This window comes from Trachemys scripta, chromosome 1, assembly GCF_013100865.1.
Source record: "Trachemys scripta elegans isolate TJP31775 chromosome 1, CAS_Tse_1.0, whole genome shotgun sequence".
In the NCBI taxonomy this organism is placed as follows: Eukaryota; Metazoa; Chordata; order Testudines; family Emydidae; genus Trachemys; species Trachemys scripta.
This window is the reverse complement of record NC_048298.1, coordinates 173,449,174-173,462,138: the sequence shown is the minus strand read 5'-3', so window position 1 is coordinate 173,462,138 and position 12,965 is coordinate 173,449,174. Positions and strand designations below refer to the sequence as shown.

The 12,965-nt window shown below is 40.4% G+C and overlaps 1 protein-coding gene across 1 annotated transcript in view; it reads right to left on the bottom strand.

Moving 5' to 3' along the window:
* Positions 1–2,274: 2,274 nt before the first annotated feature.
* LOC117888839 (multidrug resistance-associated protein 1-like) overlaps positions 2,275–12,965 on the bottom strand; it is a 60,130-nt gene continuing 49,439 nt past the window's right edge. The window contains exons 22-28 of the mRNA XM_034792613.1: positions 12,372–12,498; positions 9,932–10,033; positions 7,014–7,157; positions 5,845–6,003; positions 4,851–5,017; positions 3,534–3,728; positions 2,275–3,018 (exon numbers count right to left, since the gene is read on the bottom strand). Coding sequence (XP_034648504.1) covers positions 2,892–3,018; positions 3,534–3,728; positions 4,851–5,017; positions 5,845–6,003; positions 7,014–7,157; positions 9,932–10,033; positions 12,372–12,498 — 1,021 coding nt within the window. The 3' untranslated portion in view covers positions 2,275–2,891. The remainder of the gene's footprint in view (positions 3,019–3,533; positions 3,729–4,850; positions 5,018–5,844; positions 6,004–7,013; positions 7,158–9,931; positions 10,034–12,371; positions 12,499–12,965) is intronic.

Sequence of the window (12,965 nt, the reverse complement as noted above, 5' to 3'; positions counted from 1 at the left end):
GCAGGGTGTGCTAGGCATAGAAAAGTTCCCTATTAGCACAACTGAACTTACCTTGTACCAATGATGGTTGGCTCCCTTGCTACAGGGGAGAGTGCCAGCTCCAGTATTTTATCGTTCACTTTCCTCAGTCAAGATCTTCTCTGAAATAAATATTAGGGCAGGGGGGTATCTTATTGTTGTGAGACTCACACATGATAGTTTTTCTAGTACATTGCCTTCCCCCAGCAATGGACTACCTTTTTCTGTCCTCTGCTCCCTGGGGTCTTGTTAAGCAATATCCCTTATTTGTGATTTATTGCTACAAAAGAAACTTTTTTTTCAAAATTGTTCAGTCTGTCTTTAAGGAATGTTAACACTGACCTATTTTCAAGGGAAATAAACCAAGGGAGTGGCTGTACACCTCTACCTATTTTCTTACAGTTAGGGGACAAAGTGGAACATTTACTAAGTCCTTAGTTTTAGAAAAGTATGGTACTTGTACATCACTTCCAGACTCCATTATGTATTTCTCACTGCAATATTATCCATCTTATTGTTTGCTCAAACATCTTTGAACATGCTCTTGCAAACTGGCAGCACTTGAGTTTAAAAATCATTCTTTCCACCTGGTTCATTTAAGTATGTAGCTTCTTTAGAAGGAAGATAAATTCTATAGAAACAATTGCCTTGTGTTTATATTAACTTCCCTGAGAAGTTAAGTGCAAGTGTGTGCTGCAGAAGCAGGCAATTATGAACACCTGTATTTAAACAGAAGTGTGTATGTTTTTATTTTTATTTTTTTAAAAGGCACTACCAACACAGGAACTAAAGGCCTCTTCTCTCCCTAGTTTCATTCTGTCATACTCAAGTTTGTAAATACCAGATAGGCCAGATTCTTGTAATTGTCTTAATAGCACTCAGGACTAAATTCAGATGAAGGATTGTGCACCCTCTTGTGCCAGCAGTGAATTGGGTCTACAACTTGTAGAAGCAGCTGGGTTGAATTATGTCAACACAATCAATGATATTTTATATACAAATAGCCTGACTGTTCATATGTAAAACAGAAGGATGGGGCATAACATAGATCTTTTGAAGAAGCTTAATTCTGAGATTATAGCCAGTTAACAGTATCACAAAAATTTTAAAAGCAGAATCAGCTCACCTCATACAGAAGGCAAAGGCTTCAGCATGAAGTCTAATCTCTGCCAAAATTAATTTAGCTTCACCATAGCTACTCTATCCTAATCAATAGTTTGGTGCAAGCTCTAGGTTATTAGTATATTTTAGGGAACTGTATTATTTACAGCTGGCTATTATTGTCAGGGACAATATTGTACCTTTGAGCGAATTAAAAGTAGCAGGGAATGCCTGGATCCTTCACTTACCCCTTTTTTCTGGGGGAGGCCCAAACTACCACCAAACCAATCAAGCTGATGACTGTGCCAACATGACTAGAATTGCTGTTCTACTGGTGAATCTCCAACGGGAAGTACTGATCACTCTTCTCTGCTATTCCTAGTATGGCTCCTATGTCAGGGTGCCCACCTAAATTTGAGTACCAGGAGGCAGAGTGTTCAGTGCCTACTTGACCTCCTACAACATTTATGCTACAATAATGAAGCTGGGTTGGGGCCCAAAGCCTAATCAGGCCTGAGAGGAAAATCAATGAACTCTATAAAAGTAGTTCCTTGGGCGGTATTATAGACCTTAAGGAGTACAGCTTTGGATAGAGGTTAGTTTGGTGTTGGACTAGGTGAATTCCAATGTGCTCCACCTCCACCAGTGTACCTCTCAAGAGAATAAGGCATGCAGGAGATGGTACATCATAAGATACAGGTACCCTGCATCCACAGCTTAGATATCTCAAATGTGTGCATAGGTTCTTATGGGGGAAGTTCATGACTTCTCAAAATAGAACTGTATCTGCTCCATGAATGTTTGAATTAGTGCAAAACACCATTTCATTTTTTCTTGTGTATCCTTTAGTATGCATTGTATATTCTCATGGAAACTTTCTTCTCGTCCCTGTATCTTTTCACCCAGTTTAACCACAAACAAGCCAACAAATTAGAACCATAACTTACAGTACTTTATATACAGAAGAATATGCTTTGTTAGCATTCCCATTAAATATGAAAAGAGGGTTCTATTGCCATGACTAGTGCAAGAATAGCTTGTACAAACGTGCTTTAAATATAAAGTGAATATTTCCCAGAGGGATTTTCCTTTTTTAAGAATTCTGTCACAATGTGACTTGAGAATGCTCAGTTAGGTAGACAAAAATAAATACTAATCGTTTAACTTGTCATTTATTTTAGGGTTTTCAAAGGACCATTTAAAAAAAGCAACCAAATATACCCCTCAAGAATTTAAAAAATATTCATGTACAGACTCGAGTCAGCATTGAGCCCCCCATGTTCATAAAATGACAATTCTCAAATGAATTTTCACCAGCTCATTATTTATAACAGAGGATACTGGTTAAATCTGCATTATTCTCTAAATACTTTAAAACATACAAACCGATTTAACCAAAACAAGTGCTGAAGGTTCTGGAGTGTTAAGTAGTCTGGCTCACAAGCATTTATGTAGTCTCCAGATCATTTATTAAAGCAAAAGTCACTGTATGCTATGAAAAATAAGGCTTTACATTTTTTTGTTCTACTGAAAAATGTATATAAAAATATTTTAAAGAAGATTGAAGTGTGCACAATACAGATCATAACAGCAGCAACCATCAGCATTTATCCTACCACATGTAAGAAGTTTGCAGTATTAAAACTACCCAATTCCCCTAAATTGTGTGATCATTTTATAATGTCAAGGATACAATTAACCACACATCCCTGGAGCATTTCCTGCATTTGAGTTTGGAAAAAAACAGCATTCTTGTCTTCACAAAAATAAGTTCATGAGTTATTTGTATCTTGTGTTATCCCAGCCTCAGAAACCATTTTTGAAAAAACTCCTTGCTGAAGTAATAAATTATGTGGGGTATCAAATTCTATAATTCTTCCAGAGCCCAGAACAAGCACTCTGAAATGCAGAAACAAAAAAGGTGATGAGGAAAATTGAGCTATTTTTTTTCAGCCCTACTTTCTAACCGTACTGAAGGTGTGGCTTAGGTAGAACTCATTCCTTTACTATGGGAGATCTCTTCGCAATAGATAACACAGACATTCATAAAGCTACGAACTCCTGCACAAAAGAGGTTTTAGAAAATGAAATTTTGCCTTGTCACCTTAAGTTCTACAGTGCAATCAATTTACTCTGGTAAATTAAATGGACTTGCTAGTAACTTGTGTTTGCAACTGGGATAAAATGGAGTTAAAAATTAAATTCAGTAATAACAGGAGAATCACTGTCACACAAATATCAGTCTGTTTACTGTCAATAACTACTGCTAATATAAGTATATATGTATTTCATGGTACCATAGATTATATGGGGAGGAGTGGTGAAAGTGTCAAGCCAGATCAGCTTTCATGCCTACCAACTTTGACAATATCTAAATGAAACCATGTGTTTTTTAAAACAATATTGAAACTTACCTTTCAGAATCCATGATAGTATGCAACCTGTGGGCTATAGTTAATACTGTGCAGTTGTGAAACTCCCTCCGGATGGTGGACTGCACTAGGTTATCGGTTTCCATGTCAACAGAGGCTGTTGCCTCATCTAAGATCAGAATTTTTGTCTTCCGTAGCAAAGCCCGGGCAAGACACACAAGCTGCCTCTGCCCAACACTGTTAAACACATTTGAAAACAGTGTCATTTCAATAACTTTGCAAAAGCATTGCTATGTTTCCACCCACAATAAATGCTAAATAATTCCATGATCGGGTTATTTTGTAGAGAGAAAGCAATGAGTAGGATAATTTGTTTAAATAGTTAGCAAAACCACATGCTTATAATCTATTTTAGAGGCACATCCCTGGTTCCATTTTCCAGATGAATGCATATTTGCATCCAGTTTCCACATTAACTTAATACCCACTATTATATTCACGTCCTAGTTTGGACATGGGATACGTTTGAAAGAGACTGATACACAGCAGATGATTATTAAATTATGTATTTTACAGTGGTAGGAGTTGGTTCAGGATGAGAATTTTAAAGACTCTCTTATGCTATCTTTGGAAATGTAATGTCCCTTTTTGAAATTCCATTTTTTTCAGATGCATTGGATAGAGATGCATTCCAATTTATTAACTACCTTTCCATTTCTGCTCTGCTTTTTTAAATTCTGGATTGCCACTCTGCTGCTAAAAGCTTATCAAGCATTTATATAAATTTCTCAGATTTTAGCAGACTGCAACGGCCTGACTCTTACACTCAGAAATTTTCTATCCCATAAAGTGTCACCGTCCCTGGCATATCTTTGAAATAACAATGCACTGTAAAGAGAAACTGACCAGCTACTCCACTACACTGAACAAATAATAGAAGATATAATATAGCGCATATGATGGTGTTCTCTTGGTTATATTTTGTTCCCTTTCTTTTTCTTCTTACTTTATATATTGTTACTTTTTTCTCTGGTATCAGTTATTCTGTCTGTGGCGGTCCTTCCCCTGCCTGGGACTATTTGCTCATTTCTCAAACACCTATAATAGATTTTAAGGCCAGAAGAGACCATTAGATCATCTGGTCTGACCTCCTGTGTAACATGGCCATAAAATTTCACCCAGTTACTATTTAGCTAGTGACCACAAATTGCTTTACAAGAGTCATTCTATTTAGAATGATGGAGTCACTTTTGTGATATGGAAAAACATTAGAATACTGTCATGTAAAATGTATTGATGGAAAATCAAGTTAGCACACCAGAAGAGCTCCCTCGCCAGTAGATACTAAAAATTTTATACCTGAGGTTTTCACCACCTTCTGAAATCTCATGAAGGAGTTTCTTTGGGAGTGACTGGACAAAATTCTTTAAGTCACACAACTCCACTGCCTCCCACAGCTCATGATCAGAATATTTTCCAAAGGGATCCAAGTTAGATTGGAGGGTCCCAGAGAACAAGACAGGGTCCTAAGAAATAATATAAAATGCCTAAGCAGTAGCATCACAAAGCTTAAAAAGCAAAACAATGTTTTTCAACAAACTCACAGGAATGTTAAGATTTTAATCAAGGTATTCTAGAAATAATGCATTTTAAAGGCAAACTGTAATATTTGAAATCTGAGTGAAAAGGCAAAACTAGCTATGCTCAAATTATTTAACACCACAAAGCCTAAAGGGGGGGGGGGGGAGAAGACAGAGAGAGAGAGAGAGAGAGGTCTATCCTATGTCTTTGGTAAATGAAAATATATATTCAAATATATGTATTAAAAAAAGAAGAATGTGTACATTTAGCAAAGAACATTGTTTAAAAAAAAATCCACTAGCTTTCTATAAATGTATCCATGGGCCAGCGTTTTTAAAGCACCTAAAGAGGCAGATAGGCAAAAGCCGGTAAGTGCTATTGAAAATCCCAGGAGGTGTCTATCTGCATCTTTAGGCACTTAAACCTTTAAGAATCTGGTTTTGTGCTTTTAGATGACAGGGATTTAATATTAAATTGAAATCACCTACTATAAGGCTACTTTTAATTTTGCAATATGACCAAGTATTATTTGATTACATTCAAAGCTCTCTTTTCTTGGGGCATACCCATTAATGAGTAACTTCAGAGTTTTCAATATTAGCCATAATTCCAGTAATAATATCCTGATTTATCTTTCATCTGGTGAATTGGTACAAAATGGAGCCTTTCTTATAGTTACAGTTTCAGCATTTGGGATTTAGAATTTCTTCATAGATATGCAATAACTAATGTTTGAATGAACTAGAAGTGTCTATACTGAAACAGATTTTACCTGTGGAATAATGTTAAGATTGCCACGTAGATCATGTAGTCCAATAGTTGATATATCAATTCCATCTATAATTATTTTGCCTCCAGCTCTCTCTATAATTCTAAACAAGCAATTCGTGAGTGTTGATTTACCAGCTCCTGTTCTTCCTACAATTCCAACCTGGAACAAGATATTAAATTTAAAAGAAAAACTAATTTAATAATGGAGAGTTTAGTAAACTAACACTTCAATTTCTTTTTAGTGACTTTAAACACTGTAGATAGATATGAGTTAGAAAAGAACACTGCCCCTTTGTCCATAGCCCAGTGGTTTAGGCCCCACCTCTGATCTTCCTTAACTCTCTCATACTTTGGTTGGGAATCATCATCAGGATCCTGACTGTCCAGTTTTCTGTGGGGGTAGGAGGGAATTCCCAAAGAAGTGTTTTGTGGTATCCACCCAAAAGCTAACATTCCCATCTGCTGGCACTGCAGCAGCACAGAAATCTAGGGCCAGATTGTGATCCCCTTGCTCACACTAGCGAGCTCACATGAGTAGTTCCTTTGGCTCATGTCTTTGTTCATACTGTTTCTGGAGATAAACTAACCTAACTATGGTTGGTGCCCAAACAAGAAATAAAAGGATCTGTGTTAATGCTGCCCTCATTAGAAACATACTCATTTACCATATGTAAAAGACAAAAAAGAAAAATAAATGTCTGGGAAATGGAGAGCAAAAGATTATTACAAAAAATTGGTTGCATAAGTTTACTGTGAGGCACTCAGCACTTGATAGGATTGGTTTCTAATTGGCATTACTAATAAAGCTATAGTATAACTTGAAACTAAAGTCTGTTGTTTAAAAACCTTGGTCCAGATCTTCAGCTTCTGTAAATCAGTGGAGTCCCATTCAAGTCAGTTGAGCTACATCAATTTACACCATATGAGCATCTGTCCCCTTGTATCTAATGTTGCCATTAATAAAACTTAGATTAAAATATACTTTTTCCTTTGCCTGTGCAACCATTTAGAAAATAGTTTCATGAATTCTAATAGAATATTTACATACCCTGTAAGAATTATCCTAATTTGGACTCCTTCAGTTATGCTTTCATACATGAAATCTATTGAATGTAGAAAATTAAGGGGCCAATTAAACTATTTTTGATTATTTCGTATTATGTACAATACCTTCTCTTTACTGTGCGTTTGGAAGGAGACATCCTGTAGGGCCAAACCAAGATCTGTTCTATACCGAGCTTGGTAATTAATGAACTCTATTATCCCTTTATTGGGCCATCCCATCGGGGGCCTTTTAGACATTATCCAGGGGGCCTGAAATTAAATTAACATTGTTTTAGTGCACTGCTTTACATTTTTACAAGCCACTTGGAATACGTGATGCAAGCCATTTATAATTTTAAAAATACAAGTAAACACATGATGATGACTCACACTCAATCCAATGCATTGAGAAGTCAGACAGCTTCTTGGACATCAGGATTTTTAATTAAAAAATACTTCACCACATGCAGAGGCATCACATAATCCTTCTCAGTAACCAGACTCAGACAAAGATTGCACATATTCATTTAGAGAGCTACCTTAGGTACCTTGATTATTTTACCAACTCACAGACCTGAGTTTTGAAAGACTCAGGCTTCCAAGGCCCTGGCTGTTAGTAGTTTGTAATACATTCACTATTCTCAGCAAAGTACAGCCTGCACCTTTCTAACAACTTTATTCATGTCTGCAATGCCACTTACTTTGAAAAAGATGCCTAGGACACACTGTTTGGACTATATCAGGAGTGAACCCATGCTAGTTAAGGTCAGGAATCACTTTGGCTTATTTGGCCCACTATGGGAAGTAGCAGTATTTGAGAATGGCAGCCCTGGCTCTTGGAGTCTGGAGCCCAAACCAGTGAAGCCACCATAGAGGAGCTTCGACAGCAGAGAGGAGAAGGACATTCTGTGAAGCCAGCCCTTCTTATACCCCAGCAGGTTTGTTCTCCTCTCATGGAAGCAGAGCGGAACACTCCAACCTAGAGTTGTGATGGGCAACTGTTATTCTAGTTACAGTAATTCACAGAATATCCACTCCTACCTTGCAACTTTTGTATCAGCCTAGTAGCAAAGGTTTTGATGATGGCAAATATCTCAAGCCCTGTAGTGAATGGAACATCCAGGGCCGGCTCTAGGTTTTTTGCCGCCACAAGCAAAAAAATTTTTGGCTGCCCCCCACCCCAGCCCTGGGCTCTCTTTTCCTCCCCACCCGCACCCCCTGCCGCCCCAGCCCTGGGCTCCCCCCCACCAAACGTGACCTCCTCATTCAATCCCCGTTTACACTTGCAGTGGGGATCAAACTGTTTCTCCTATTTTTATTTCACTTGAGTATAAATCTCGCCTCCGCAACTCCATCTTTAGTACTCCAAATGCACATGGAAGGCATAGGGACTAATCCTCAAACCTTGTACCCGGAAAGGGATGGGGATCTAGTAAAGAGGGTTCAGGTAGAGGAGCGGGTGTGCGGGTGCTTGGGGGTTCTACACTGGCAGAGAAGTGGGGTATGATGTACTCGCAGAGGAGTGTGGAGGAGGAGAGGGGGTATCAGGAGGGTTGCGGGAGAAGAGGTGCAGGGGAAGGGGGAGGTGTGGGAGGAGAGGGCTGGGGGGGAGGGTACAAGGGGAGAGATGTGGGTGAAGGGAGAGTACAAGGGGAAGGAATGCGGTGAAGGAGCAATGGGGGGAGGTACACGTAAAGAGGCTGCGAGCGGGATTGGGGGTGCAAGGGCTGAGAGGGACAGGTGCTGACAGCTGCTTCCCCAGCCCCGTGCAGGCAGAGCCGAGAGGACGGACACTGACCCCCAGGTACCTGAGCCGCGGGGGTCCCCCAGTGGGGCAGTATCCCCCACTGCCCCGCTCGGAGCCGGGCTCTGCCTCTCCCCGCCCCTGGCGCTGTGGGGGCCCGGGACAAGCAGCGCGGAGCTGAGGCGGGGGAGGTGCGCGGCGGACTGGGTCCGGGGGCAAGAGAGGGCAGCTCGGGCTGCCCAGCCACTCGCCCTGTCAGCGCGCAAGCCGGGATCCGTGCCCCCTGCCCAGCCCGGTGGCACCCTGCACAGCCCACTCGGGCGGGGAAACGCCACGCCACCCTGGGGAGACTCAGAGCAGCAGCGGTGGTGGCAGCAGGACCCCTCCTCCCTCCCTGCATCCCGGGGTCTGCTTCTCTCCCTCCCCGGCTCCTCACACATTCCGGGAGTCCCTCTCGCCACTGCACCCTGGGCTTGGCTCCAGGGGACGATGCTCTGGCTCTCCAGCGGCAGGGCTCTGGTCAGGGCCGGCTCCCGGCTTTTTGCTGCCCCAAGCAAAAAAAAAAAAAAAGGGGGGGGGGGAGCGGAGTGTCGCCTGCGCGCCCTTGGAAAATGCCACCCCAAGCACATGTTTGGAGCACTGGTGCCTAGAGCCAACCCTGCCTGTATCGTTGCACCACTGTATATTTCTGATTTGCAATCAAGGGGTGTGATTGCAACTCATGTAGACATACTCAACAAGCTGGATTAGCAGTGAAGCAGTGACAGCATGGCTTCTTCATGGGCTGTACATACCCTCCTGGGTAATTACTCTGGCAGCTAGCCTGCATTGAAGTCCATGCTGCTGTGACTTCACTGCTCCAGTAGCCAAGCTAGCTAGCTAGCTAAACTGTCTCAGGTTCATCTACGTGAGCTGTCAACACACTCCGTGATTGTAGTATAGATATACCCACAGACAAATTCAGATAGTAGTTCATGATGAGACTTAGAGATTTAAGATTTATTTTATGTATTTGTTTGTTTCTAACTATCATAGCTATCACAAAGTCTGATGTCAAGAAACTTACTGGTCAACATTAAAAATACAAAACTTTTCTGACTATTACTGTAAAGAAAAAGTCAAATACATTAGTTTGTGAATGCATCACGCTTTGAGAATGTATGTATATTATTAATTATAAGATGCCATTTGTATTAGTCATTCAATTTCTTTTCTTTTTATCAGTTAGTCACAAGCTTATACACATATATGAAATAGTATCCAAATACTCAGTTTATATTTAGTCTTCTAAAATGCTCACCTCTTTGTCCATTTTTTCATATTCACAAACTCTTTCAATGGAAACTCCATTAGTTTCAATTTCACATGCTTTACGCACCCAAAAATTCAAAGTTTGAGTTATCTGGAAAAAAAAAAAAAAGATATATTCATGAGATGGTCTAGGTCAGGGGTCCCAACACGGTGCCCGCAGGCACTATGGCGCCTGGGGCGTCTAAGTGCGCCCGCGTACTGGCCGGCGGACGAGCATCCGCCGAAATGCCGCCGAGAAGCAGCGTCATCCAGAAGCGTCGCCACCGAAATGCCGCCAATTTTCGGTGGCATTTCGGCGGCGATGCCTCTGGATGACACTGCTGCTCTGAGGCATTTCGGTGGCGACACCTATTGACATTGCCGCTTGTCGGTGGCATTTCGGCGGATGCTCGTCCGCCGCCATGGTCCTCTGTGGCTTGTCGTCTGTGCCTGCCAGACTAAAAAGGTTGGGGACTACTGGTCTAGGTTTATCTGGTCCTGCCACAGCATAGTGGGCTGGATTTAATGACATCTTGAGGCCCCCTTAACCCTACATTTCTATGATTCACTCCGCAGAATGTGTTAAAATTGCTTGGCCTTCGTAAACAGCATAATATATTTCAGATATGTATAATAGATAGCAAGAAATAGCATCAAAACACAATGTCAGCTGCTTAGATAGTTCCAGAAGATGCAGAGCACAAGTCAGGAGTTGGTATGCAAAGCTGGCTTTAAGCTTCCACTTTCACTGCATTGATCCCAGTGCTACTCTGAGCACTTCTTCCACCATTTGCTGTGTTAGAAAAACTAGCTCAGGATCAGTGTAGGGTACAGGGCACCCTGGCAATCACCTTTTCCCCAGTAACCAAGCTCCCCTTCTGTGTTACACTGGCAGAAAGAGGAAGTTTAGGTTTATGAGCCTGTGTTGTATGTGTACTGTTGCAGTATTCCCTTTACATTGGGACAATCCTCCCTGAGCCATTTACACAAGTATCTTAACAGCGTGGCAAAAGCAGCTGCAGTGCACCTGGGGATCAGGTCCATAGTGTCTGCCAAATCACTTCTATCCTCAAGCACTGAGAAGCTATTTCTGCAAGTACTCGTGCTACCTAGACCAATATCTGCAAGTTAATGCAGTGGATACTAATTTTATATGTGAATTCTCACAGTTGCCATGTGATGGCTATGAAATGACATACTCAGGTACAGCAGTACAAAATTGGTCTATTTTAAACTGTTCTAAGACATTGTACATTATATATCAGAACTAAAAAATATACTTTAACAAAACTGGTCGGTGACAAAATGGATTAATAAACTAGCCAGCCGAGGTTACAATTTTGTCCTGAGGGAGGAATATTTAAAGATGACCCTAAAGGCTTCTGAACAAAAAATAATCAGTTGTACTGAGATCACATATTTAACCAAACGTGTATAAGATTAAAAGGCAAATAAAACAGCTAGTTTGTAATATACCTATCTGAAAAGACCTGAGTTCAGAGCTGTGATCCTCTAATTAAGATGCCTGTGTTTTGGTGTTAAGGCATGCAGGAAATGAAATACCCTTTCTTGTGTTGATGCAATCTGTTGCAGGGAAATCACAGAACACTGAATTCAGGTCTTAGCAGGTATAAAGTCTTGCAGTAGCCAGTATCATCTTCATGGGTATAGTGATATAGCTGTCCATGTCACTTTACCCCAAAGAGCATACATTCTAATTTTAGATAACAGGATGAGTGAGAGAGAGAGAGAGAGAGAGAGAGAGAGAAAGTACTCAGGAGATAGGACCAAACTATCAAGATATTGTGGATGCGTGGGTTTTTAAAACTCTTTAAATCGTTAGATTTTATTGTCTCTCTAGCCACTAAGCAACACAGTTCTAGCCCTCCTTATTACAAGGGACATGCTTGCCAAATGTGTTCCCAACTATGCTTTTTTTTTTTTTTTTTTTTTTTAAACAACATAGGGCCATTGGAAATGTTTCCATTAAATACTTCAATACCAATACAAAACTAATTTTTAAACCAACCTCCTCCTTGCAATGATGGCAACCTAAATATTGCAGCTAGTGCAACTAGAAAGCACGCATCTGAAAACATGACTGCAATTGACTAGACTACCTCCCTTCTCCAAGCTAGCAAAATACCAAAAGTAAGCCACCCAGTGTAGTAAGTTTGATATTTAAAATTCTGTTTCAATATTCCAATATTTTGTTGTTGCATTTAAACCTATCAATATATGAATTGTTAATAATACATAAACTTTCATAATTAGTGTAAATTCAAAGAAAAACACATAGTAATGAGAGTACATTCTGCTCAGTTACATCCATGAGATTAAAAGTTGCACAGGTGTAACTGTGCAGAATTTGGCCTACGAAATTTTACCCCAGTCATTCTTGCCTTCCATATGAAATATTGTAGAAGCATCAAAACTATACCATCACTTACATTCAGTGCATATGATATGGATAAACCCACTGTAGAGGAATTCACTGTATTTCCAGCCAGCACTGCAAACAAGGCAGCAAAGAAAACCATCAGGTTTCCTAGAAATTCAAGCCTGACAGCCAACCACCTGTAGTCAATGTAACCAGAAAAAAAAATTGACTTATCTACAGAATTTTTATTATGGAACATTGATAATATAGTAAAAATTCAACAATTAGTTCTTATAGCACTTTTCATCAATGTACTTTACAAAGAAAGTAAGTATCATTATCTCCATTTTACAGATGGGGAAACTGAGGCACAGAGAGGATAAGTGACTTGCCCAAGATTACCCAACAGGCCAGTGGCAGAGCTGGAACAGTCCAGTGCTCTGTCAGCTAGGCCAGACTTCTCCCCAATCCATATATATAGACACCAACTCCACAAATAAGACTGAATCTAGCTTTGAGTTTTATAAGACTTATTTATCTCCTAATCCCCCCAGAATAAATATTTCCCTCCTGCAATTGCACAACAAATTTTATGTTGGGGCAGAATAAAATTCTAATCCCCCTGAAGTCAAAACTCCCATTGACTTCAATGGGGCCAGGATTT